Genomic DNA, 26,640 nt, shown 5'->3' with positions numbered 1-26,640 from the left:
TAAACACACATGCTCTAAATCCAATAATTTTATTTTGCACATGCTGACTATGCGGTATGGGCTTTGCTCATTGTTGAAGGCCGTAAGGTGACCTATAGTTGTTAATGTCTGTGTCATTTTGGTCTTTTGTGGATAGTTGTCTCATTGGCAATCATACCACATCTTCTTTTTTATATTATATTGACTACTGCAAAATAATGAATTTCATCAAATTGGCATGCATTTAATATATTTCATTAACTTAAAACACTCCCAAACTCTTAAATGATGTACATGTTGTTACTAATTCATTTATTATGGCTATAATGTGTTGCATTCCAAAATTGACAAATTTGACCTAGATACGACAACCGTTCATGCTGGCTGTTCAAAAACTCCTCCCTCTGAAAAATCACAGTGTCAGCTGTTTGTTTCTTTACAAACAAAAAAGGGTGGTTCATGGAAGAGCCTACACAATCGCTTTACACACATCAGACATAGAAATTGTACCTTAATTGTCCTAATCAGAATCGAAATAATTGATGCAAGCTATACTTTATTGTAGTTTTAACTTGGGTATGCATTATATTCGTGTTATTTTAGCCCTCACTATCGCTCGGGCAAAAAAAATCACGAATATAATGCCTACCCATGTCAAAACTACAATAAAGTATAGCTTGCATCAATTATTTCTTAAATATATTATTTTTATAAGTATAACTTGAACAAAGTGCATGAAAGCACTGAATGGTAAAGATTGCTTGAATTTATCAGCGGGAAGTAAAATAAAACATTTCATTGCATAAAGCAATGGTTGGTGGACAAAGGAACATAACTCTGAATTTAAAAGATAACTTTAACAATAACATCTTTGATATTTTTAGAACAGATATTAGATAAAATTTGCCTAAAATTCTTGCAATACAGCATCATATTTTTTAACCGCTCGCTCAACATAGGAAGGAAATGCCGATCCCTATACACATAAAAATGATGGTCACTAAAACCAAAGTTTTTGACAGAATTATAACAAACTCAAAAGTGGTGTATAAATAAATCTAAAATAAAGATGTAGTGTTATTGTCAATGAGACAACTCTCCAATTACATATAAGTTTATATTTCTTGATTTTATGCATTTCCAAAGATTATGTTCAAATTTAAAGTATATAGGTCGCAAATTTGTAATATATTAAAAAATCTAATAAAATGATAGGTCACCCAGCTTGTTTTCAAGCTTCAGATTGTGAAAATATTACACATTTATTATAGACTATACAGAGAAAAAACATTATAATGTGATAAGAAGGTAAACTAAATAATTGGAATAAAATATGAGAAAATAGCTCTTATAAAATTTTTTCACAATATCAAAAGAAAAAGTGGAGTCTCCGTGGCATAGGTTTTTTCCCCTGCTATAACATAAAATAGAAAAATTTCCTAAAGATTCTTTTTTCTGAATTACCTCTCCTTACTTAATATGCAATGTTTAAAATATTAAAAACAAGCAAAATATTCTACTTTTGTCAAGATATGAGTACCATTTGAGTAATCATAACTTAAGATCACATAAATTTGTTCATTTAAATGAAAATTCTTATTGTGTTTTTCTGTTTTACAATCTAAGATTGTGGAGGTCACTCATACTCCTGAGACATTGCTAAAATAAACTTTGATTTAAATTTCATAAATATCTGGCCAGAATTTTACACTTGAGAGTGTGCATCGTGCATTGGTATACTGGTAGAATATACATTTCTACAGGACAAAAATTCTGTAAAAATAATCGATCTGCTCTGATTTCAAACTAATCCAACACATTGCTGAGGTTAACCATAACTATCTGGCAAATACTGTACACTTGATAGCACTAACAATGCAAAGTTCAAATTGGCCAACTTTCTTGATTTACGGGGGATATCCCCCATGAGTGGTATTGACCTGAATGTTGAAATTCTTTATTATATAAACTGAACACAATTAAAAGAGTATTAAAGCATATACACCCAAATTAAAACAATGTATTACAATGTAGTAGATTATAAACACATATGACAAAATTAGAGGAGCAAGTAATGTTTCCTGCACTTATAATAGCCCAAGGAGATTTGAAAATTTGTCAGGTATTTCAATTATCTTTAGAAATAACATTTCTTTGGGACATAACTCCTGTAAAAATAATTGATAAGTGCTGATTTTGGTACTTATCTGAGACTTTGCTGATGTTAACCTCTAATGTTATGAATTTCATAAACATATGGCAAGAACTATACACTTGTGCTAGTAACAACACCTTACATTTTAAAATAAACGTATCCAAGCTTGCTCTAGCTAGTGTATCACATGAAAATTGTTGAATATTTGGAGGTCTGTCTCATAACCCTAGAAAGACCAACAGAACAATTTTTGAAATGGAAAAGGAGCTTTCTATCAACAATTCAAACCATTTCATACAAGTTTAATGAAGTTTAATCCTAACTAGGATGTTTGATGTGTGGACAGAAACACAGACATCTATGACAGGCATACACAGAAACAAGCACAGGATGGCAGACAGACTATCTTTAATACTGACTGTTATTTTAGATAAAGAGGTAAATGATGGTAATGAAAACAGCAGTCAATTGTTAGTTCAGTGAGGATGTAAAAAAGTACTTCGATGCTAGCACTGTCATCTTCTGTTAAAAACCACATAACATGGAGGTTTTTATTACAGATTGTTAAATCTATCTTTTTGATATGATTGAAACCCATTTGACATTCTTCCTCCATCATTCTGGGTTTTCATCTTCTGAGATGATGTTTTCTTCCTCATCTTCTTCATTTTCTGTGTGTAATTCCTCATCATTAAAACTGTCATATTCTAATAGTTCTTGATCATTCACATGCCAAGAGTCTCCTTCAATAAAACTAGCAAACCTGTTTAAAAAATACAAAAAAATATATTTTTGGGAAAAAAAAAACAATAGAAGATTGGCGAGTCCTATAATGCTATCTATTTCATCCTTCTAAAATTAGTGTTTTTCATGTGGTTCTACATATTGTACCATAGCTAAGCTTCACCTACTATCCTCTAAGATTCTAGTTGGGTTTCAAACATTACTATTTGTGACATTCTTTTCTTTGATATGGTGGGTACAGGTGTACTTCAAATCTTTTTATGTTTTCAATTATTTATACATGTATAGAGTTTTCTAAAAAAAAAAGATATCATTTCCTTTTAACAAGTTCATTAAGGGCAAAATGAATTCCTTGTCCATTGTTATCTAGCTTAAACAAGACAAAATTAAGGCATTGGAATAAGTTAAACTGCATTGCAGAATTTGTGAAAATCATGCAATCAAGTATCTTAATCAAAGAGCTGATAGCTCTGAGGTGGAAGAAGGTGAATAAAAGGTAACCTGAATTACCACAAAAGCAGCCCCACTTACCAAGGCTGCTTTGATCCATTATCGTTATGATGTATTTTTTTTTCTTCAAACAAGAAAAGGTCATAAGTACATGGATTTCCCATCCGTACAATCATTTTCTATGTTCAGTGGACTGTGAAAATTAGGTAAAATCTTTAAATTGGCAGTAAAATTAAGAAGATCATATCATAAGGAACACATGTGCACTAAGTTTCAAGTTAATTGGATTTCAACTTCATCAAAAACTACCTCGACCATAAACTTTATAACCAGAAGCAGGACGAACGGACAGACCAGAAAACATAATGCCCATAAATGGAGCATAAAAATAGTAAGGCTTGTTACATACCCGCCAACTTTTGAAACTTCCCATAGGGGTTTTTAGTGAACAACAACAATTTTAAGGTTACAATTTTAAGCGAAGTATTTTGCACGATCTGGATTGTCTAGAAAAAGTGTCATATTTGTATGATGAACTTACATGCCATACCCGTAGCCAGGGGGGGGGGGACGGGGGTTCGGACGAACCCCCCCCTTGAAATCAAATAAGCACTGTTAAAGTCAACGTTTTGTTCAAATTGTGACTGTTTAAGTCGAGTTCATGAGTCCAACGAACCCCCCTTTGGAAATTCCTGGCTACAGGCCTGCATGCCTTTTTCTTAAGTCTGTTTGCATGATTCTAGTTATTAAATCGGTAGAAGAGATGAAGCTAGCAGATCAGTGTTTATTTTCTTGCGTAAGAATATTAGATGCTTGTTGAAATTTCCAATTTTGAATTATGCACACAAAGATGGACCTTAAACAGGTTGGGAACAACACTCCAAATGAGGGGTAACCTTATTGGAAGAACATTACAACCAACTGTAAAAAATGAGCACATTTTTATTCATATTATTTGATGAAACTTTCCCCCAAGAACTATGCATCTATTAAGTACTAAATGGTCAAAATATGTCAAAAGAATTTTCTGTTGTTTCTAAACTTATATCTTCTTTATTAACTTGACCCCTCATTTAGAAAAGTTGTTCCAAATATAAGAATTTTCCCACTTTTGAGTTTAATAAAAATTTTAAAAATGTTCTTTCTTTTTTTTCAACAGTAAAATGACCCCTTGTTTTAGGAACAGTCTCTCATTTAAGGGACACCACTCATTATTGGGGGGGGGGGGGGGGGGGGGGGGGGGTCCAACCTGAATACAAAAATAAAATATGTTACAACCAGTATTATGTCAATAAATTAGTGAAAAAAAATACTATTTACTATCTTTATCATGTTTATGGTAGTACAGTAGACTCCGGACAATCGGATACCCAAAATTTCAGCTAAAAATATCCGATTACCCGATATATTCAATTAGACGATGAATGTATATTCAGAGACATATAATACAATTGTATTATATGTCTCTGGTATATTCAATGAATATTCTACAACAATAAGTAGATCTATTGCTTAATATGTGAAAGGGGTGGAGGAATGATGGAGTGATTTTTATCAGTTACATCACCACGATGTTTGCATGTTTGCGAGAAAAATTATCAGCTGATTATGTAGCTAATGATTAAATTTGTTTCCACTTGCAGTTTTTAAATCCTATATTTATTAAAATCAATCAAATGTCCTGAAATATTTATGTAAATTATTATCTTCCATCCATAGTTTGTCTTTACTTGTTTAGTAAACAAATTATTTACATTTTCACACAGGTAAACTAATTTGGCTATAAATAGATCACAGCATGTCTGAGTAGAATCTCTTATCTAAAATCGTAATTGTTATAATTTTATTTCTTTAAATAATCAAATTTAAATTTATGAAAATAATCATGATTGATAAAATAGTATTGCATAAAGTTTACGCTTTCAGAGACTATTTATGTTTAGGTCATGGTTCTACAAGCTAGCTTCTTCAGATGATACATTTTATTGCTATGAATGCAGCCAGCGACTTCCAAACTTTACGGAATCGTTTTTTAATGACACCTTTAGCCAGAGCTGTAGTACCAGTTTTAACCTATCCGGGAGTTCACAAAATGGGACAATAAATATTGTAAACAGTGACTCGGGAGGTGAACATCAGTATGATATCTTTTCAGAACTGAATGAGGCACGAAGGAAACACCCTGATACATTTTCGTGTGCATACCTTAATATCAACAGCCTAAGGTACAAATTCTGTTCCATTAAAGAACTTCTATGTAAAAATACCGTAGATATGCTAATTATAGCAGAAACAAAAATAGATGACTCTTTTCCAGACGCTTTATTTAAAGTCGATAATTTCCAATTCTGGAGGAAAGACCGAACATCTCATGGCGGTGGACTAGTTATGTATGTTAGATCTGACATAGCATGCGACAGAAAAGACAAATTTGAACTTAAATTTACTGAATCGATTATGGTAGAAATGCATATTAATAATAGAAAATGGTTAATTGCAGGACTTTATAGACTATATCATTGCTTATTAACAAAGATATCAACATTAGATAGAAAATAACCATCTGTAGCATCCTCTAAATGCATAGTATTTTAGCTTGCACTTCTTGGCTCCCATATGAATGAAGACCTTTTAATTCATTAACTCTATCCAGTGAATTCAACAGCCAAAATAGTTAATTGATCTTATTTAACTAGACATTACTTTTATCACCGTATCTACATCCTGGATAACGGAGGAATCTACCTGAACAAAACAGAACCTGGATAATGAATGGGTAATCCGTGTATATAATATGTACATTTCTGTAAATAAATTTTGTGCATGTGCAACGTTCTGGTGGAGGATTTCATTACAATTTGGAATAACTTGTGGATATTATAACATTTTTAAAAACTAATCCGTTAAGGAAACACAGCTAGCTGTGTGTGCTCCAACACTGGAGGGATTTACATAAAGAAGAAGAAGACCTCCTTCAATTAAAGATGATACTTTTAAAAATGAATTTATATGTACATGTGATAAATTATCAACTATGTATGATAATTTTCTTCTACTTGGTGACTTAAATTATAACATGCTCTCACAGCAAAAATGTACCCCCTTAATTGACATCTGTGATATTTTTGATTTCACAAATTTGGTAAAAAAACCAACTTGTTTCACAAAACATGCCCCTGCCACATTAAATGATGTTATTCTTACAAACCAAACAACTTATTGTCAAAATGTTTTAAATTTCAACTGTGGTCTGAGTGATGTTCATAACATTATTTCCACTCAAATTAAAGGCAAACTACCAAAAATTAATAAAGGTTTCATAAATTACAGAAGTTTCAAACACTTTGATCATGAACTTTTTTTGACAGATTTAAATGGAAAAAACTTAACTGATATAATAGAAAAATCAGCAGATGTAAATAAAGCATATGAAACATTCGAAACTACTTTCATGGAGGTTATAGACAAACACATACCTATGAAAAAAAAGAAAGCCATCAACAAACCAGCACCATTCATGAATCAAACTTTACGAAGGGAAATATATAAAAAAAGAATGGCATACAACAAATTTCAGAATTTTAAAAATAAAACAAATTGGGAATGCTACAGAAAACAAAGAAATCTAGTAAATAAAATTAAAAAGAAATCCATCAGAAACTATTTCATGGAAAGATGCATAGGAGGACCTAACAGCAAAGATTTTTGGCCAACAATCAAGCCTTTCCTAACAAACAAAGGTTCACATTTTTCAAAAGACCTAATCCTTTGTGAAGAAAATAAGATAATTAACAATCAAAATGAAGTAGCTGAATTATTTAATAATTTTTTTATAAATGTTGCCAAAGATATCGGCTCAATAGATACTGTAATAGATGAACATCATCCAAGTATTAAAATTATAAAAGAAAATAAACCAGAAAAAGAAGAACTAAATTTTAGCCCAGTAGATCCAGAGTTTGTTAAAAAACAAATCAATAAAATTAACATCAAAAAGGCAACAGGAAAAGATGGAATATCTTCAAAAATACTAAAATTATCCGAATCTGAAATATCCAATCCAATTTCTAAAATAATAAATAAATCATTTGAATCAGCTGTTTTCCCAGATAAATTAAAAGAAGCACAAGTAATACCCCTGCATAAAAAATCAAACACTCTTGATAAAGGAAACTATAGACCTGTAAGTATATTGCCCATGATTTCAAAAATTTTTGAGAGGTCTATAGAAAATCAACTTGTTGAATATTTTAATTCATTTTTCCACATTTTTCTGTCAGCTTTTCGAAAAGGATATGTATGCCAAACCGCTTTATTAAAAATAATTGAAGATTGGAAAAAGGCTTTAGATCAGAATAAATATGTAGCAGCTATATTAATGGACTTGTCCAAGGCTTTTGACTGCCTACCCCATGACCTCCTCCTACTAAAATTAAAATCTTATGGTGTGTCTGCCACATCTCTTAAACTTTTGGAAAGCTATTTAACTAATAGAAAACAGTGTGTTAAAGTAGGTACTAATTCAAGCTATTGGCAAACAATGTTTAAAGGGGTGCCACAAGGGTCAATATTAGGGCCAACATTATTTAATATTTTTTTAAATGACATTTTCTATTTTATTCATAAAAGTGAACTCTATAATTATGCAGATGACAACACCCTTTCATACGCAGATAACGATTTAGATAAATTAATTAAAACTTTAGAAGAAGAAAGTAAAATTTTGATAAACTGGTTCTCAATAAATAAAATGAAAGCAAATCCAGAAAAATTTCAGGCAATAGCTGTAGGTAAAAAAACTAAAGACAAAAACCTAAAATTTAAATTAGAAGGTAATGAAATAGAGTGTGAAGATAACGTTAAACTGCTAGGTGTAACAATAGATTTTAAACTAAATTTCAATGAACATGTCTCTATAATATGTAAAAAAGCATCCAAACAATTAAATGTATTAAAAAGAATAGGTAAACACCTGACTAAACTCGGAAAATTAACAATTTATTATTCTTTCATAATGTCCAACTTTAATTACTGCCCACTAGTTTGGCACTTTTGTGGGGAGGTAAATACAAAAAAGATAGAGAAAATCCAAGAGAGAGCACTAAGGTTTATCTACGAAGACCATTCAGCAAGTTATGAAGATCTACTCTGCAAATCAAAATTACCATCTTTAAAAGTAAGAAGAATGCGATCTTTGGCGATTGAAGTTTTCAAAATTATAAATAAAGATTGTCCTGTTTATCTCCATGATTTGATTCACTTAAAGGAAAACACTTACTCTTTCAGATACCAGAATACAGCAGATCTACCACATGTAAGAACAACTGCATATGGCCTACAATCTTTCAGGTATGCAGGTGCTAGGCTTTGGAATGAGCTGCCAGATGAGCTTCGTAAGCAATCATCTTTAAATCAATTCAAGAACTTGATAAATTCTTGGTCTGGCAGCTCATGCCAATGCTTTGCCTGCAAAACCAGTTAATCTCTGCTTTTTTTTTTTTTTTTTTTTTTTTTTTTGTAAGATGCTTAAAGAACTTTTGTGCTGCATGTTTATATACTGATTGAACTCTTGCTTTATATGTTTAATGTGTGTGCATGACTCGATATGTATGTTTTGTTTTATTTGTTGTTATGTCGGTTTTAAAAGCTCTTCAGAGCTTATGTTTGTAATTGCTTGCTTATACCGACTCTAAATAAAGCTTTATGTCTTATGTCACATATTTGTAAACAAACCAATATGGCCGCCACACGTGATTACCTTTGCACATGTGAAAAAAATATTTCTGACAAAAGTCAGATTTCTCTTGTCAAAAGGGATTTATATTTATATTGCAATAAATTATTCAGAAGGAGGTACATCCAGTTTCAATTATATTTCTTATTCTATGAGCATTTAGAGTTTAATCAAATTCTCCCAACAGTAACGTACTGCTCTTGTCAACTGAGTCTTGAATAATTTTATAAATAGATTCAAACCATTTGAAGTAGAAAGGCATCTAATTCACATGACAAGGAAAACAATGAATAAAGACACCAATTTAATAAGAAATAGATCCTTTTTATTTATTAAAAACAAAATCTTCTTGTCTGCAAGATTGCAAATTCGTAACTTCAAGGGCGTACTTGTAAACAGGGCGAGTTGTCCCGATACCAAATTCACGCATGCGTACTACAAATATCTACAGTAAAAAAATCCGGTTACAAGTAAACAAATAACGTTCATGGATTTCATGTGGATGAGATGAAATCTATTAATTTACATAAATAAAAAGGTCATATTTACGATAGTGATTGTTTTTCAATCCTAATTTACAAATTAAATGATTCAGATGCTTAATCATGTGTAAAAATCGGTGTCAGGAATCTAAGTTGTTATGAAATTGTAATACACAGAAACGAATGCGGCATACGGAGGCTCAATGAGTTTACAGTCGGTCCCATAGGTCTTCAGAAGACTTGACGTCTTCTTCCACCAAAAACACCATTTGACTGCAATACTTGAGAATAGATGACAAACCAGATGCTCCACATGGCATAGCTTGATACGACTGCAGAGGTCTAACCCTGAACAGTTGGTGCAAATATGGACACAACATTCAAGCTTGATAGAGCTCTGAATTTGGATTGTGATTAAGCAGTTGACAGAAAATAGGTTTCTGACACAGAATAAATGTGGTCTAAGAACTAAAAAAAATTAAATTTGACATTTACACATTACTGTCCAATATCCAAAATCTAAATACATGGTTAGATTCAGTATATCAAAGAACCCCATATATTCTATTTTTGTTGAAATCAAACAAAGTTTAATTTTGGACCCCGATTAGGACCAAATTGAAAACTGGGCCCATAATAAAATAAATAAGTACATGTTTAGATTCAGCATATCAAAGAACCTCAAGAATTCAATTTTTGATAATAACAAACTAAGTTTAATTTTGGACCCTTTGAACTGTAATGTACATGATGTAGACCAATTTGAAAACAGGACCAAAAATTAAGACTCTAAATACAGTTAGAATCAGCATATCAAAGAACCCCAATAATTAAATTTTTGATGAAATCAAACAAAGTTTAATTTTGGACCCTTTTGGACCCTAATCCCTATAAACTGTTGGGACCAAAACCCCCAAAATCAATCCCAACCTTTCTTTTAGTGGTTATAAACCTTGTGTTAAAATTTTATTGATTTCTATTTACTTATACTAAAGTTATTATCCAAAAATCATCTGTGTTTGGACGAAGCTGACGACAATGCAGACAACGGCGTGATACCAATATACAATTTTTTTTATAATTTTTGTGGTCGTATAAAAAAAATACCTGATTCAACAATAAAATGTTTACCTATCAGGACTTTTGAGTTTACTGATAACTTTCCATGGTTTACATTCAGGACTCTTGCAAAACTTTCGTAAATCTTCCAAAGCCTTCTTTGTTTCTTCATACCCTTGTTTTTGGTATTCTTCTTCTGTTAATAATCTAACTGTAGGTTTGAATAATTTATATCTAAAAAGTCAAAGAAAATCTCTCAATCAGATTCATCATAAAGAAATGAGCTAATCAGCAAATATATGTTATAAACCTGCATAGTATTTATGACTAAACAAGAGGCTCTCAAGAGCCTGAATTGCTCACCTCGATTTTTTGACATTTATCTTTTGTTTAAGAGTTTAAGAGACCAATTTCATCGTAGTTTGTTTTTTGGGTTTAATGTAAATTAATAAGTGTTAGAAAACATGATAAACAAATTGTGTAAAATTGTCCTTAAAGGGCAATAACTCTTTAAGGGGTAATTGACAATTTTGGTCATATGAACTTATTTGTAGATCTTACTTTGCTGAACATATTTGCAGTTTACAGCTTAAATTTATCATTAATACTATTCAAGATAATAATAAAAAACTGCAAAACATCCTTAAAATTACCAATTTAGTGGCAGCAACCCATCAATGGGTTATAATATTCATTTGAAAATTTCAGGGCTGATATAACTTTACCTTATAAACACTTTTCCCCTGTTAGATTTGCTCTAACTGCTTTGGTGTTTGAAATATAAGCCAAAAACTTTATTTTACCTCTATGTTCTATTTTTAGCCATGGCGGCCATGTTTTTTGACGAAACAGAAAATAAAACATAAACTTTATTCTAGATACCCTAAGGATCATTCAGCTTAAGTTTGGTTGGAATAGGTTTAGTAGTTTCAGAGGAGAAGATGTGTGAAATAGTTTACACCAGACGGAAGACAACGAACGCCAGTGATAGCTAAAGCTCACAGTTCCTTTGGAACGATGAGATAAAAATCTGTTTAAAAAGCTGGGTCTTAGGTATGACTTCACATAAGACACTCCCTTCTTCCAGTACAAGAATTTACTGGCGTACTATAGAAATCATGAAAATAAGGTGGTCCAGAATTGAAGAAATGGAAAATGTTGCCACTGTTTGTTCTGCAATCCCTTATATAATATACTTTTTTAAATATTAAAAGTTCTTATGAAATCTAGCAACCATTCATCAATCAAAATAACATGATTACAAATTGATATAATAAATGACAAGTTAGCAAAGAAGGTCCAAATGTTGAGGATTTATGTTCCTGTAAATTTCAATATATCTGAGACATTTTATATAAACCCCTTTTAAACTAGATGTGTTGGTATAATAATGAATGCCCCTGTCTGCAGTCTTATTGTTTGGTGTTTTAAAACAGAAACTTATTGCAAATAAAGCCTATTAGTCATCATTATACACAATTATAAATATACCAAATATTAGTTCTTACCTGAAATATCTCGTTAGTTTATTACTATATAATCCTTTAGGTAAATTATACATTGTCAATATCACCATTATTATAGCTACAGAAATCTTAGGTATTTGAGTTCCTTGATATATCATTAAGAGACCTAAAGTCTGAATTAACCACTGTAAAATATTAAGGCTTTTCTTGTCTGTGATTGGTCCATATTTATAACATGCACCAAAACTTAGAAATCCAGTAACAGCAATGTATCCTAAGATCCATTTCCAATATGACATAATTGTTGAAGAAAATGAGGTGGCAAAAAGTTGCCAAAAATACATTGATGCACAACAGCTGGATAAAACCATCAAATATCCAAGTTTCTTCAGGCTCTGAAATATAAAAGATTACAATATTTATATTATGCTAAGTTTGTCTTTGTCCGTGGACAAAACCCTCCCTTTTTTCCCAAGTTGTATGACAAACTTGCACCAATTGTTCAGGGTTTGACCTCTGCGGTCTTATCAGGCTGCACTCAGCGAAGTATTTCATTCCATTTGCAAAAGAGCATAACTCTGGAACTGTTAAAGTGACACCCTGAAAAACTTGATCTGTATTTAGTAGTAATAAGCATTGTTTAAAGGTTTCATAACATTTGGTTGAGGATAACATGGATAACTTTAGTTAGAGAATTTTAACAAAAAATCATCAATTTTTCCATTTGTAACGGAGTATAACTCTTGAACTGTTAAAGTGACACTACCAGAATTTTGACATGATCTGTATTTTGTGGTAATTATCATTGTGTATAAGTTACATAGCATTTGGTTGAGGCAAACTGAAGTTAGAGAACAAAAACCAAAAAATCTGCAATTTTTCCATTTGTAAAGGGGCATAACTCTAGAACAATAAAAGTGACACCCCAAAATTCAAAGTTGATGTGAAATTTGTGGTTATGAGCATTGTGTATTATGTTTCGTAGCATTTGGTAGAGGCAGACTAAGTAAGAAAATGGAAACAAAAACAATAAACTCAGCAATTTTTATACGGCCGCAAAAAAATTTAGGGTCGTATATTGGTATCATGTCATCATTGTCAACGTCACCCGAAGACGGATGGTTTCCAGATAATAACTTTAGGATAGGTAAAAAGAAATCAATAAAATTTTAACATAATTTTTATAACCACAAAAGGATGCTTGGGATTGATTTTGGGGGTTATGATCCCTAAGGTTTAGGAATTAGGGGCCCAAAGGGGCCCAAAACAAGCATTTATCTAGTGTCAGGACTATAAGTTGTGTATAAGTATTTCAATTGTTCTGAAATTGTACCACAATGTTAAATACCATAAGTAGAAGGGGATTTATTTTAAGGGTTATGGGGCAAACAGTCTAGGAATAAAGGGCCAAAAAACAAGCATTTTTGTTGTTTCAAGACAATAAATTTGAGTTATCTTTTTTTGTCCAGAATGGTTGTTGAATCACCTAAAACCAATGCTTGATGAAATCCTCTTTGAAAATTGGAGTTATCTTTCTTTGTCCAGAATAGTAGTTGAATCAACTTAAATCAATACTATATAAAATATACATTGCAATATTCACTTTAACTACCAACTGATAAATAAAACCAATCTTTACCATTCAGTGATTACAAGTACTTTGATTACCATTCAAAGTTATGCCCCTTTAAAAGTGGAAAAATTGAAGTTTTTTTTTCCTTTTTGTTCTCTTAAAGTTATAATAAACGCGTGACCGGTGAAAAATAATGTTATTCTAATTCTTGAACCAATGCATACAAACATCATAAACTTAGTCTTCTGTGCACGATTTTATTATTTATTTGGACTAAATTTCGTATAATGTCAATTTTTTTTTCAATCAATCACTGTTGTTGGGAAAATATGGCAGGTAATTAAAGTTCGTGTTTTGTAGCAAAAGTTTAAGGATTGTCACCTGTTTGTCAAAAAAAAAAAAAAACCCAAAAAGGTATGGCTATTGAGACGTGTTTAACATGTACAATTAGATAATAGTTTATTTTAAGGACAGCCATGCGTATTGCAAGCACCGGGTTTTTACGAGATGGGTCACACTGAGGTCACTTTGCATACGGAAAATATGTCGGGGAATTGCTTCCTGGAAGGAAGCAATTAAAATAAAGTAAACTTCTTCTAAATATAAACATATTAAAGAATTTTCTTGAGAAAAAGTATATGTACATAAGTTTTAGAATGAAAACTATCCATTGAGTTATAAAAAAAAACATATGCATTATTTTTTTTTAATTTGAGGTTTCTTATGACTTTAACTTAAGTTTGTCTCAACTAAATTTGATGAAATGTGTATATAATGCTTATTACCCCTAAACTCAGTTGAAGTTCAATTTTTAGCAGCTTCACTTTTACAGTTCTTGAGTCATGTCCCTTTATAATGTTATATGCTAGGGAAGGCATCATCTGTGTCCCCTTGGACACATTCCCCATTTATGTTTTTAAAAGTAACTATTAATTAATATTAATTTTTAACCATGACTGTATGACATTTAATATTCTAATATTTTATGATGTATTTAAATGAGTAGTTATTGTTGCAAACTCCATTAGAAATTTGAATTGAGATCATTTTTGGAATAAGGGAAAGGAGGAGGTGAAAAAAATTGTGGGGGGGGGGGGGGGGGGGGGGGGTAATTTTTTCTCATTTCAGATTTCAGAAATTAAAAAGAAAATTTCTTCAAATATTTTTTTTTTTGAGAGGATAATATTCAACAGCATTGTGAATTGCTCAAAATCAAAAAAAAAATTAAGTTCATTAGATCAAATTCATTCTGTGTCAGAACCCTATGCTGTGTCAACTATTTAATCACAATCCAAATTCAGATCTGTATCCAGCTTGAATGTTGTGTCCATACTAGACCCAACTGTTTAGGGATCGACCTCTGCGGTCATATTAAGCTGTGCCCTGCGGAGCATCTGGTTTCATTTGTAAAGAAGCATAACTCTAGAACGGTTAAAGTGACACCACCAAATTTCAAACTTGATCTGTATTTTGTGGTATAAAGAATTGTGTATAATTTTCATAACATTTGATGAAGATAATCTAAAGTAAGGGAACGGAAACTATCTTTGGGATGTACGGACATACAGGTTGCAGTTATGTAATTGACTTCTCTATAGGCTTACATGCAAAACAGCTGATCTTTGAAAATAAAAAAATAAAAAATGCTACATAGAAAAAAAATTCATGTTCATACGTGTGAATTGTGATTTAATCGGGAGAAAAGTGGGTAATGTCAAGAAGAATAAAATGTAACGTAACCCTGAAGTCAAAACTATTTTTTTTATACTTTCTGTTTGCTGTTTTTACTAGGCCACACCACTTTCAATAAACATGATATCCTTCCACTTTCCAGGATTGATATCCCCGAAAAGATGCAAGATTTTTTAAAAATCTATATATATATGTTTCAATTCAGCATAAACTTTTAATCAAACAGAAAAATTTTAGTCCAGAAAAAAGGGACTATTTTATTTACATCCATGTTTTGACATGCACCGGAAACTGGAGTTGTAATACAAGACTGGTACCTACAAATGGACAAGGGTAAACTTAATGACACCCCCTCCCCCCACTATGGCGGAAATTTCCCAATTTTTCATATTTTTGACTTAAACTAGACATGCAGCTGGAAGTAGTAATTTCCTAGGCATATTTCAATAATAGCAAGATCAGTTTATGCCCCCAGATGACAGTATGGAAGTTTCAGGCTTCTGAACTGCTTGTGTCAGACATCAAAAGGAAGCCCACCCCTCCAAAAAATACAAGTTTTATCAGATCAATTTTTGGAGCTTATATAGCTCAAAATGAACACTAAACCTGAGAAACATGACAATAAATAGCTTAAGGTTGATGTAACATGTATAAACTTCCGGCCTAGCCACAATCAGATGTACATTTCATATTAGGTCTATGTTATAGACTTCTATAGGTATGAAGATGGACTTAATTTAAATATTACAGTGTAACCTGTGTTATCCAACACTTAAGGGGACCAGAAAAATATTTCAGATAAAGCAGGGTGTCTGAATACTCGTGTTTTTTCTGCAAGGATAGGCATATATTGAGACTATGATAATGTGTTGTTTAAAGCAGGATGCTGGAATACTCAGGTGTCGGATTAGGCAGGCTACACTACATTTTTGAACTGAAGAAGAGAATATAGAGCTTCACACAATGCATATCAAATATCATTTATTTGTGTGACTGTCTGAAAAAAAACCCCACTAAAATACACGATAAAAATGGACAAAATTTCATTTCACGTTGTTTCATTTAAAATGACAGTTTTTATCAATTGATAGTTAACAAGTGAACCCAATTTGTACTACTGTACATTATTGGTTCACTGTTATAGATAATTTATTCATCTTCCTTTTGCAGGTTGTTGCAATAAATAATCTTCAGGGGTTACAAAGTTATGATAAAAAGTGGAATATTATAGGTTCGTTATGCAATTTTGTATTTTTGTTTTCATATTGTTCATTGTAGTGATACAAGTGAAAAATAAATGACATTTTATGCAATTATGTGTTTTGTTTTCTCTTCTTGTATATAAATTACCAACAACTACCTCATATATTAATATTGCAGTACCCTACCTTGAGACACATGCCATCCAAGTTGGATATACAGCAAAGTGAAGTTTCAGGATTACCAGCAGATGAGGAAGTGTCTACAGACAAGACACTTGTACATAACAAGTATTAAATTCAATTATTAGTCTACTTTGGAACTTAAATCTAGATTATAGGTGATGAAAGCTCTTTGTACAAATTAAAACTCAGTATTATCAACATAAATATAATCACAATTATTTCTTTTGATTATACATATTTGTCTTGTCCGCAAGAAAATTACACTGTTTTTATACATGTGTATCTAATAAAAATATTGAATATTTCTTCCAAAAACTGCATGTAATTATTTAGATGCTTCAAGTGTTAGCCTTATGACGGCTATTGTTCATAATTTAAACCATTTCTGTACCAAAATATCAAAAGGGTTTTTTCCTGATGTGATCTTCATTTTGACTTCATGTGAAACACAAAATGTACATCTGATTGTGGCTAGGCTGCACAACATTTATTTAATGTTGTATAGTTGACCTCTTTACAGTGGTCTCCCCAGGATTTTTTGACAGTGCTGTGGTAAGTGCACGATATTAGATTAATTCACCTTTTGTGTTTTTGAAGAAATGTTACATTTACTTACAACTGTCATGTTGGTTATATTCTATCAAATAGAAAAAGACCTGCATATATATATATATATATATATATATATATACAAGTCTAAATTGAAAACAACGTTCAAACCTATGATTGTGTTGAATAAAAACCACAAATTTTATATGTGTGCTTGAACCAATTACAGCACAAACAACATTTTCCAAAAGACCAAAAGAGTGAAAAAATACATTTTAACAAAACGCATTTGACTAACAGGACGAACAACTGACGTTCTTAAACTCTGCTGACTGTCATTGACGATATATATATGCATTATCACAAAAGAAAGTAAGTTACATTTTATTATTTAAATTTTAATTTAAATACCTAGATAATTTTAATTGATTCCCTTATCATCCCCATTATTAGAGTCTAAATGTAAAAATAGCCATTAGAGTCAAATAACAGAATTTTCGAGATTTTAATATTACGGTCCCTGCATGGTAAGGGTTAGGAATCACTTTTGCAGTGTATCCCAAAACTCTGTCTTATCGACAAAATGTCAGACAAAAAAATCAATCTGTCAGACACAATTTTTATGATTTTTTGGTTGAATATATAGAAGATTTTTTTTCTTTGGTCAGACAAACCCTAAAACAGTTTGGCACAGACTGCTTTTGGGTATCCCACTGCAAACATGGACATTGCAATCGCTATTCAAGTTGGAGAAGAAAGGCCACCTAAGGTTCTGTCAACTTTGCTTAAAGTTCTTCTATCTGTTATACATTGCTCCAGAATGTTCAATACAAAGAAACAAATATTACATTCATATTCAGGTCAGTATTTTCATGTCACATATAATATTTACAATAAGACAAAATTATTAGCTTATAAAATTGAGAAAAGAAATGGGGAATGTGTCAAAGAGACAACAACCCGACCATAGAGCAGTCAACAGCCGAAGGCCACCAATGGGTCTTCAATGTAGCGAGAAAATCCCACACCCAATATGTTGTATGCATACAATTACAGGCTTCCAGACTTACACTGTCTAGACTGTGGTCTATGTACAACTGTCAAATTACATCAATAGAGAAATAATTACCTGTGGGAATACTCTGTGGAGAATTATCATCAGAATGAGTAAAGATGCTATAATACCAAGTGATACACCAGATCCGTATTGTAAATTAACATTCCTGAAATTATAATATGAAAACATATTCAGTCTTTTCAAAATAAACATTAAGGATCAATAGTTGTCATAACAAACAATCAAGATGTTTCTTATAGCAAACAGAACAAATTATAATTGAGAAAAAAACATTTTTTTCTTCTTCAAATCTGTACTTTTCATGTTTGCATAGCTTCAAAATAAAACTAAGTTAAAGGCAGTGCCTAAAATATGTTTTGAAAATTGGTAATAAGGGTCTAATATAAAGCACAGGAGATTACACATAATGTAGTTATGTAAAGTTTATCAAATCTATCCGATAGACTACCCCTGGACCTAAGATTAAGTCTTTTATTTAGCTGGACACGTGCAGAAAACCATATTTCTGTACCGGTACTCAAATCAATCTAACTGTTACATTGAATATGCTGTGATAATCAAGATACTAGATAGTAATTTTATATAATAATCTAGACATGCTAGAAGTGAAATTAAAAGTGTGAAAAAAACAGAATATATTCATGTTCAATTGATGATTAAATTACAATAATGCTTATCCTATCAATGAGGGCCCTCATGGGGTTTTTGATTATGTGATTACTTGGCCGTTTTTTTTAATGATTATTTGATTATTAAGCCAAATATTTCATGATTATTTGATTACCTAGGACTGTATTTTTAGTTTATGATTATTTGATTACTAAAGATAAGCAAATATTTAATGATTATGTGATTATATTGGCAAAAAAATGGTGATTATGTGATTACTAGGACCCCCCCATGAGGGGCCTCATCAATATGAACAAAATAATTAATATACTAAAGTCTCTTTGACAAATGCTCCATTTTCATTCTCAATTTTAAGATTGTTAAGACCTTTTCAACTGACTTTTATATATGTTCATATGTTGAGCTGTAACACTGCTGTCCCACTTTGTGAGAGGGTTTGTCATCCGTAAACTTGTATAATCTTGCAACATTCTGTATATGTTGGTCCCAAGTCATAAGCCTGTAATACAGTGATTGTTGTTTGTTGCTGTAAATCATATTTGTTTTTCGTTCATTTTTTTGTACATAAATCAAGCCATTAATTTTATCATTTTAAATTATTCACATCGGTCATTTCAAGGCCTTTTATAGATGACTATGTCGTATGGGTTTTGCTCATTGTTGAAAGCCGGGAGGAATGACCTGTAGATATCACATTCTATGTCATTCTGTCTCATTGTGAATTGGCAATCCTACCCCATCTTCTTACTTTTTTTACATACTTACTGGCTAAGGTGTCTGGCATACAAAAAGATTAACAATCCAAGAAACAGGTAAGCCACATACCATAACTCTATTCCTGATATGAAAATAAAAAATAATTTTACTTTTATTTGATCAGTTTCCAAAGCAGGTTTTTTTTATTTATTAAAATCATATATTTACAATATTATTTTTAGAATATTGTTTCCCAAAGTGATCTTCACATATTTTATAGAAGGTAATTTAAATTCAGGAAATAATTTATCCCCGACTTTCTAACTAGTGTTATGTTTTAGCCATGATGGCCATATTGGTTTGTTATTCCTGATTTTAAATAGTGTGTTTAGTAGCGTAGTTCCAGTCTGTTCCTAGAGAATAGGCCTGTGCATTTGATTGCATTCGGTTATTGCTTTTTGTACTATAACATTAAATGAATAGTAATGCAAATCTTTTTTCCAAAAAAAATCACTGAACAATCTTCAAGTCCATTGATGAAGTATTGCTATGCAATTAAAACTTTCAAAAACAAAATGTCTGTAATGTAAAAAATAATCATTGATATGACCAACATTTATAAGCTTGTAATCCTAATAATTCAAATAATTAACCAATATTCAAAATAAATGTAACATTTTAGTGTGTTCCTGAACATTCATGATATATGGTTGTTGATTGCTTCATATGATTCTCAAATTAACTCTCGTTGATTAATAATAATAATAATATAATAATAATAATTTTTTATTTAAAGAGGGTTACACAGTTAGCTATAAAGCTAATCTTCCCTGAGGCCCTCAGAAATATCATCTTGTTTTTTCAATATCATTGTGCAAACAATAACAAATGAGCGGAAAAAATAGAAGTGTACTTAAGATGCAAAGTTTTCATGAATAATTTTTATAAGCCACAAAAAGTAGACAAAGGTGTTTGTTAAAGAAGGGTTAAAATTGGCCCCATGATTTTGATTGTTTTTTTTTGTCATAATACTACTAGTTTTACATATAAATTATTATGATATTACAATACAAAATAAAATCATTTTGGAACATCATGTTAAAATTATGAATTATTGACATTTTAAGTATGCTTTATTTGAGTTGTAATATTGTCAAATTTTAAAATTATTTTTTAGATTTTAGCATAATTAACTTTGGCTGCCACCCAAGATCCAGAAAGTTTTTGTGTCAACGAATTCAATATCATCATTGGCAAGTCTTAGTTACAGAACTTTTTGGATCCTGGTTTGTGGCCAAGGATTTCCCAAAGGGATGGGCACGATTACTGATAAATGTAATCGATGAATAATCGATTACATGAAGGATTTTTGTGCAATCGATTAATAATTGATTACTCAAATTTTAGTATGTAATCGATTACAATCGATTACTTTATCAAAAGTAATTACATTACTTTTCGATTACTGTCAATTACATGCTTCAACATTTCAACAAAAAAATAACATGCCTGAGTAAAACACAATTATATTGCTCAACATTTGTATAGTGGAAATTAAGAACTTTACCAAATACATCATTTAAAGCATTGTTTCTATATTAGAAGTTAATAGCTGTTGTTTAGATCAAATCTCTTAACATGCTTAATGAAGATTAGAAATATTTAAAAAATCTTGAAATTTTGACTTTCAACATAAATGTAAGATGTCATCGCATTGCAACAATCACTTATTCATAACTAATTGTTTTTAAAAAATTTTGCTTTCTTACTGACTAACGTTAGCTTTTTTTGTTTTTACTCTTAAAAAAAAAATTGTTTATGCATAGTTAAATATAATGTTTAAGGAAATATAAAAAAAAAGTAGAATAATTAATCAGTTCAGCTAATTTTTAAGATCAAAATTATTAAAATTATAATGACATGCATGATTTAAACCTTTTGTTTGGATAACCATCCTAATTACAGATTATTAAACTGCCATTGGAGTACAATTTATAACCTGGGGCTAAATATTGTAAATTTCCTTCTTAATTAGACATAAGATAATTGAAATAAAAACAAAGTATGTTTGTTATTGATTAGAAGACTTTGATCATCTCATTAGTAAAGGCAAGAATGTTGTTAAGATTTGTTAACTTCTCCAATCAAATTATATACAAAATATATCTATAGTGTCAAAGGGATACATGTATCTATTTCTAAAAAAGAATTGCAATGCATTGCCATTGGTTCATTGTTAAAAGGATTTTGTGTTCTTTTTTAATTTAACTTATATACATGTATATCATAACATTTAAGAAATCAACTGTTTATCTATTCTAAGCTTTAATTTCAACTCTGATTGAAAATGATGTTTTCAGGAAATTTAATACAAATAAGCTTACTACTTTTAAAAATGTACTACAGAACTTAACAAAAGACGGACACATTCCTTATTTTAGATCTATTTTATTATTTCAAATCTATTTTCTTATTTTAATATTAAAGCTCTTGAATTATTGACAAGCACATACATCCATTTGTTTCAAAAGCTAGATATAAATTAAATTTAGGTAGGGGATCTGGTTGCGCATAATGCAGCTTGAGACAATAGATAAGATAGAAATAAGGCAGTTGCTTAACTCTCAAGTATTGTTGATGCATAATATTTTATCTGTACTACAAAGAAATAATATACATATTTTCCTCTGAAATAGGTTATTTTTCATCAAAATATTTTACTAAAGTAATCGAAATGTAATCGAAAAGTAATCGATGATTACATCCAAATTTTTGCTGTAATCGATTAAATTACGATTACATGTAATCGAAAATGTCTTCGATTACAGATTACTGTCGATTACTTGAAAAAATGTAATCAATTACAATCGATTACGATTACAGATTACGATTACCCCATCCCTGATTTTTCCCCAAGCTTTAAGTCCAAAAAATGCACAAAATCATCGTATTTTGAAAATTATTTATATCTAAAATGTGCTGATTTTGGAGCAAAACAAGAATGTGTCTAAAGTACACAGATGCCCCACTCGCACTATCATTTTCCATGTTCAATGGACCACGAAATTGGATAAAAAATATAATTAGGCATTAAAATTAGAAAGATAATATCATAGGGAACATGTGTACTAAGTTTCAAGTTGATTGGACTTCAACTTCATCAAAAACTACCTTGACCAAAAACTTTAACCTGAAATGGCACTTTCATTTTCTATGTTCAGTGGACTGTGAAATTGGGGTCAAAAGTTTAATTTGGCTTTAAAATTAGAAAGATCATATCATAAGGAACATGTGTACTAAGTTTCAAGTTGATTGGACTTCAACTTCATCAAAAACTACCTTGACCAAAAACTTTAACCTGAAGCGGGACAGAAGGACGAACGAACAGACGGACGAACGAACGGACAGACGGACAGACGCACAGACCAGAAAACATAATGCCCCTCTACTATCGTAGGTGGGGCATAAAAAGAACTATATATATCCTTTTAAGAACTAAATTACATCCATTTTGAAATGTTATGATAAAGTTGATAAATCATGGCCGTATTTTGCCTAAAGTGAACATTGTCTTTTGGGAAGAACAAGGTCATTTACTCAGCTACCAGCTTCTAAGGAAAATTTGTGAGACTCAATTATTACAACATAAATTTCACTTACTCTTATTTACAAAGAACACATCATATTGTTGTTTACCATGAATACCAATACAGTTGTATTTAAATGGTGAGTATGTCCTCTCCGCAAAATCAAAGAAGAATGTCACAATAAACCTATATCCAAATGGAATTCCCAAAAACCTACTTTTATACTTAAAATCAGCAGTGTATTGTTGATTGCTATGGATACCAATACAGCTCTGGTTGAAAGGTGAAAATGACATATCCTTCAGTTCCACGTTGAACATAAACCTAAGGTTCTGTAAGATTTGGGGTAACTGCATAGCGCTTTCTTTCTTTTCCTCCACCTGGTCAGGACTTTCAGCACATATAAACTGGAAAGATTCTGCAGTTCCATTGCTTGTAGATAATTTTAACTACAAAAGTCAAACCAAGATTATGAAATGAAATTTATCAAAGGAAGGTGTCAGTAGGCATTATAAAAAAACCAATCGTTTTGAAACACCCCTTGAGTTCATACATGGGCTATGTTGTTCAATCTTTGCTTTTTAAAGATATGTTAAGAGGAATGGAGTGGTGTTTTTTTAAGTCATGATATTAATATATATTTATGAATAATGTGAACAAAATGACAAAAATGCAATAATAAATGCAAGCAATAATTTGTGAATTTACAGTAAGCATGGTACATTGTAAGTGAACAAAATATATTGACCTGTCATAGATTAGTAAATAAACGAGTCGAGTCGACACTTGTATGAGTATGATCCTGACTGTTGCAGACATGAAAAATAATAGTCAACATATATAATTACCACAGGATTAGACCATAGCAAGAAAGGGCTTTCTGGTTTTCCCTCATAACAAAATACTGTCCAGGATGAATTTTTCACTGAGATGGTACTTGTTTGTGCATCTTTACTTATGATAAAGCCTGAAAAAATAATGATGTATAGACATGATAGAATATCTTTGTAAATAGTATGTTAACTTATTATATTGAAAAGTGTCATCATTTATACATTGTCTGTAAATGGCTGTTCCAGATACAATGTACATAAATTAAGCATGCAGGTTAGTCTTTTTAAAATCATAAAGGAGTAAGTCCGGTAAGGGCCGATTTTGGCCTCAAACTTCAGGTTCATCTAACGAAAGATTTTGGACACTTTTTAAACACTTCAGAGTCTATTTCAATTGATTCGATTTGCAAGTGATATATTCTTTAAAGGTGCACTAGCTGTCAAATTCATGTGTTCCGATGTGACTCAAATTCACATATTTGATGAATAACAATGTAAAATAAACAATTTACAGAGCATGGGCTTGATAATATGTAGCTTCTTTTTATGTGTATTTTAGTCTAGTCGCCATCTAATAAACTTTTGTGTTGACCTCATAAAACCTCTGATAACCATATAAAGTATATATATAAAAACATCAATATAGATATACATAGATTAAGCAAATTCATGCCACATTGGGATTTTTCTACAGTACGGGTAGGGACTTATTTTTATGGATGTCTTAATCCGTCTAGTCGGATATGAATAATCCGACATTTTTATGGTAGGTAGTATGGTCATTAATCAACAGATCCAGGTGTGAATGGTCCTTTCATCTTAATCCCTGTTGCTAGAATTACGGTTCACTGATTTCAGAATCAGGTTACCTGTAATTTTAACCTCTCAGTCACTTTATTGATTATATTAGTTCTACATCGTATTTGACATAAAATATTTTTACAGGTGAAGTACTGGAGAAAACCTTGTTTTAATAAAAATAGCCTATTTTTGTTAATTATGGTTTTATATTTCAACTGCTATTTATTTTCTTTGTTCCTAAAAATTATTTTTATTTTATGTTCCTTTTCGTTTTGTTTTTTTTTGTATCTTTTTCTTATTTGTTTGCATAAATTTTTTAAACATATATATTTTTACATGTATTCTATTTCTTGAAGCTTACGGTTATTTTTGTTTTACTAATTTATTTTCCACGTAAATCCATTGATTAGCAGAATGCTGTCTCAAGTGCTGCTGCATACGTTTTAGTTTGACGCGGTCACATGCAAAATATTTCTATAATTTGTATTTAATATTCAGTCTGTGTTGGGTCAGTTCCGAGATAAAAATAATTACAGTGAGCAATACTTGTATATTATTAGTAGCTTGATGATTCTTTGTAGTTTTTACTTTTTACTGTAAACAAATATTGTCCGAAAGTTGGAGATGTATAACTAAAATAGAACGCAAATAATTACACTAGAAGAAAATAATGATTTTTTCCGGGCATAAGTTTATTTTAAGATTTCCGTGTTTGTTCATTATGCTAAATTAATATAATTGATCTGCAATTTAGGTAAAAATTAAAACATGATTAGAAAAAACCCACCGAGTTAATCATGCTATTTAATACTAATCATCATCCTGAGTTGAAAAGTGTTAGTCTTTCTTTTGTGTGTGTCTGGTAATATCAAATAATTTGGTTAGAAAATTGGTTAGAATGATAGCAAATTACAGAGTTATCTCCCTTTATTCGTTATTTTCTAGTGCATTTCAACCAAATTGTATCTTCTATTACCAGAACAGAAAATGGAAATGAATGTTATTTTTGTGCATAACTACATATTATGAACTGAAATCAATGTCAAATTGGGTGGGTTTTTTTTGCTTATGTTTTCACCACTGCCTGAGAATCAGGCAGACTGGCACTTAAAGATCGATTTTGTCCACTGCACAAGATTTTTATATGGCGGGAAATGTCGTAACAGTAAACACAGGTGACCTTACTGAACGACCGTGGGAAAATCCATTCATGATTAAATTTGATGTGGAATGATTGACAGTATTGTGCTTTAGTTTTGAGGCTCTTGATCGATTTACCAGAATAGAAATTTAATCGATTTACATACATGTCACTCTAATATAATTATAATCAATTTAACTATTGTCAGTTTATTGTCTTAATTTTGTATGCCATAACCATTTAATGTAAATGTGTTTGTGCGAATAAAATATTGTCTATTGTCTATTGTATAATCAAAACAGGATTTAGTCTTCTTTAACTATTTTTTGTTTTATTTTTATCAGTCATTTCCCGGATTCCCATTTAAATAATCTATTTGAAGACCTCCTTTAAACTTCGGAAATAATACAACATCGATTTAAAAAATCATACTGACTGCGCGAGTTTAGAATGACTAGAAGTACGACGAAAAAGTAAAGACAGCTGATCACGACTAGTACGACTAGCCTTCAACCCCATTGGGGTATAAATGTGCATTTGTGCAATAAACTATATAAGGTTAAACTTTGATTTTCGTGTATAGATTTGATACAATTTGTAAAATAT

At 30.9% G+C, this 26,640-nt stretch overlaps 1 protein-coding gene across 2 annotated transcripts in view; it reads right to left on the bottom strand.

Annotated features, from left to right (window-relative positions):
• Nucleotides 1–2,525: 2,525 nt before the first annotated feature.
• LOC143064469 (nuclear envelope integral membrane protein 1-like) overlaps nt 2,526–26,640 on the bottom strand; it is a 27,523-nt gene continuing 3,408 nt past the window's right edge. Inside the window, exons 2-8 of one of the 2 annotated variants that reach the window (XM_076237309.1) lie at nt 24,108–24,226; nt 23,333–23,708; nt 19,742–19,814; nt 18,398–18,491; nt 12,112–12,464; nt 10,676–10,837; nt 2,526–2,897 (exon numbers count right to left, since the gene is read on the bottom strand). In XM_076237309.1, the coding sequence (XP_076093424.1) occupies nt 2,750–2,897; nt 10,676–10,837; nt 12,112–12,464; nt 18,398–18,491; nt 19,742–19,814; nt 23,333–23,708; nt 24,108–24,226 (1,325 nt within the window). In that variant the 3' untranslated portion in view covers nt 2,526–2,749. The remainder of the gene's footprint in view (nt 2,898–10,675; nt 10,838–12,111; nt 12,465–18,397; nt 18,492–19,741; nt 19,815–23,332; nt 23,709–24,107; nt 24,227–26,640) is intronic. The other variant, XM_076237310.1, reaches the window with a different exon arrangement.

Source organism: Mytilus galloprovincialis, chromosome 2 (genome assembly GCF_965363235.1).
Source record: "Mytilus galloprovincialis chromosome 2, xbMytGall1.hap1.1, whole genome shotgun sequence".
Classification (NCBI taxonomy): Eukaryota; Metazoa; Mollusca; class Bivalvia; order Mytilida; family Mytilidae; genus Mytilus; species Mytilus galloprovincialis.
The sequence above is the reverse complement of the archived record's forward strand: the minus strand, read 5'-3'. Positions and strand labels throughout refer to the sequence as shown.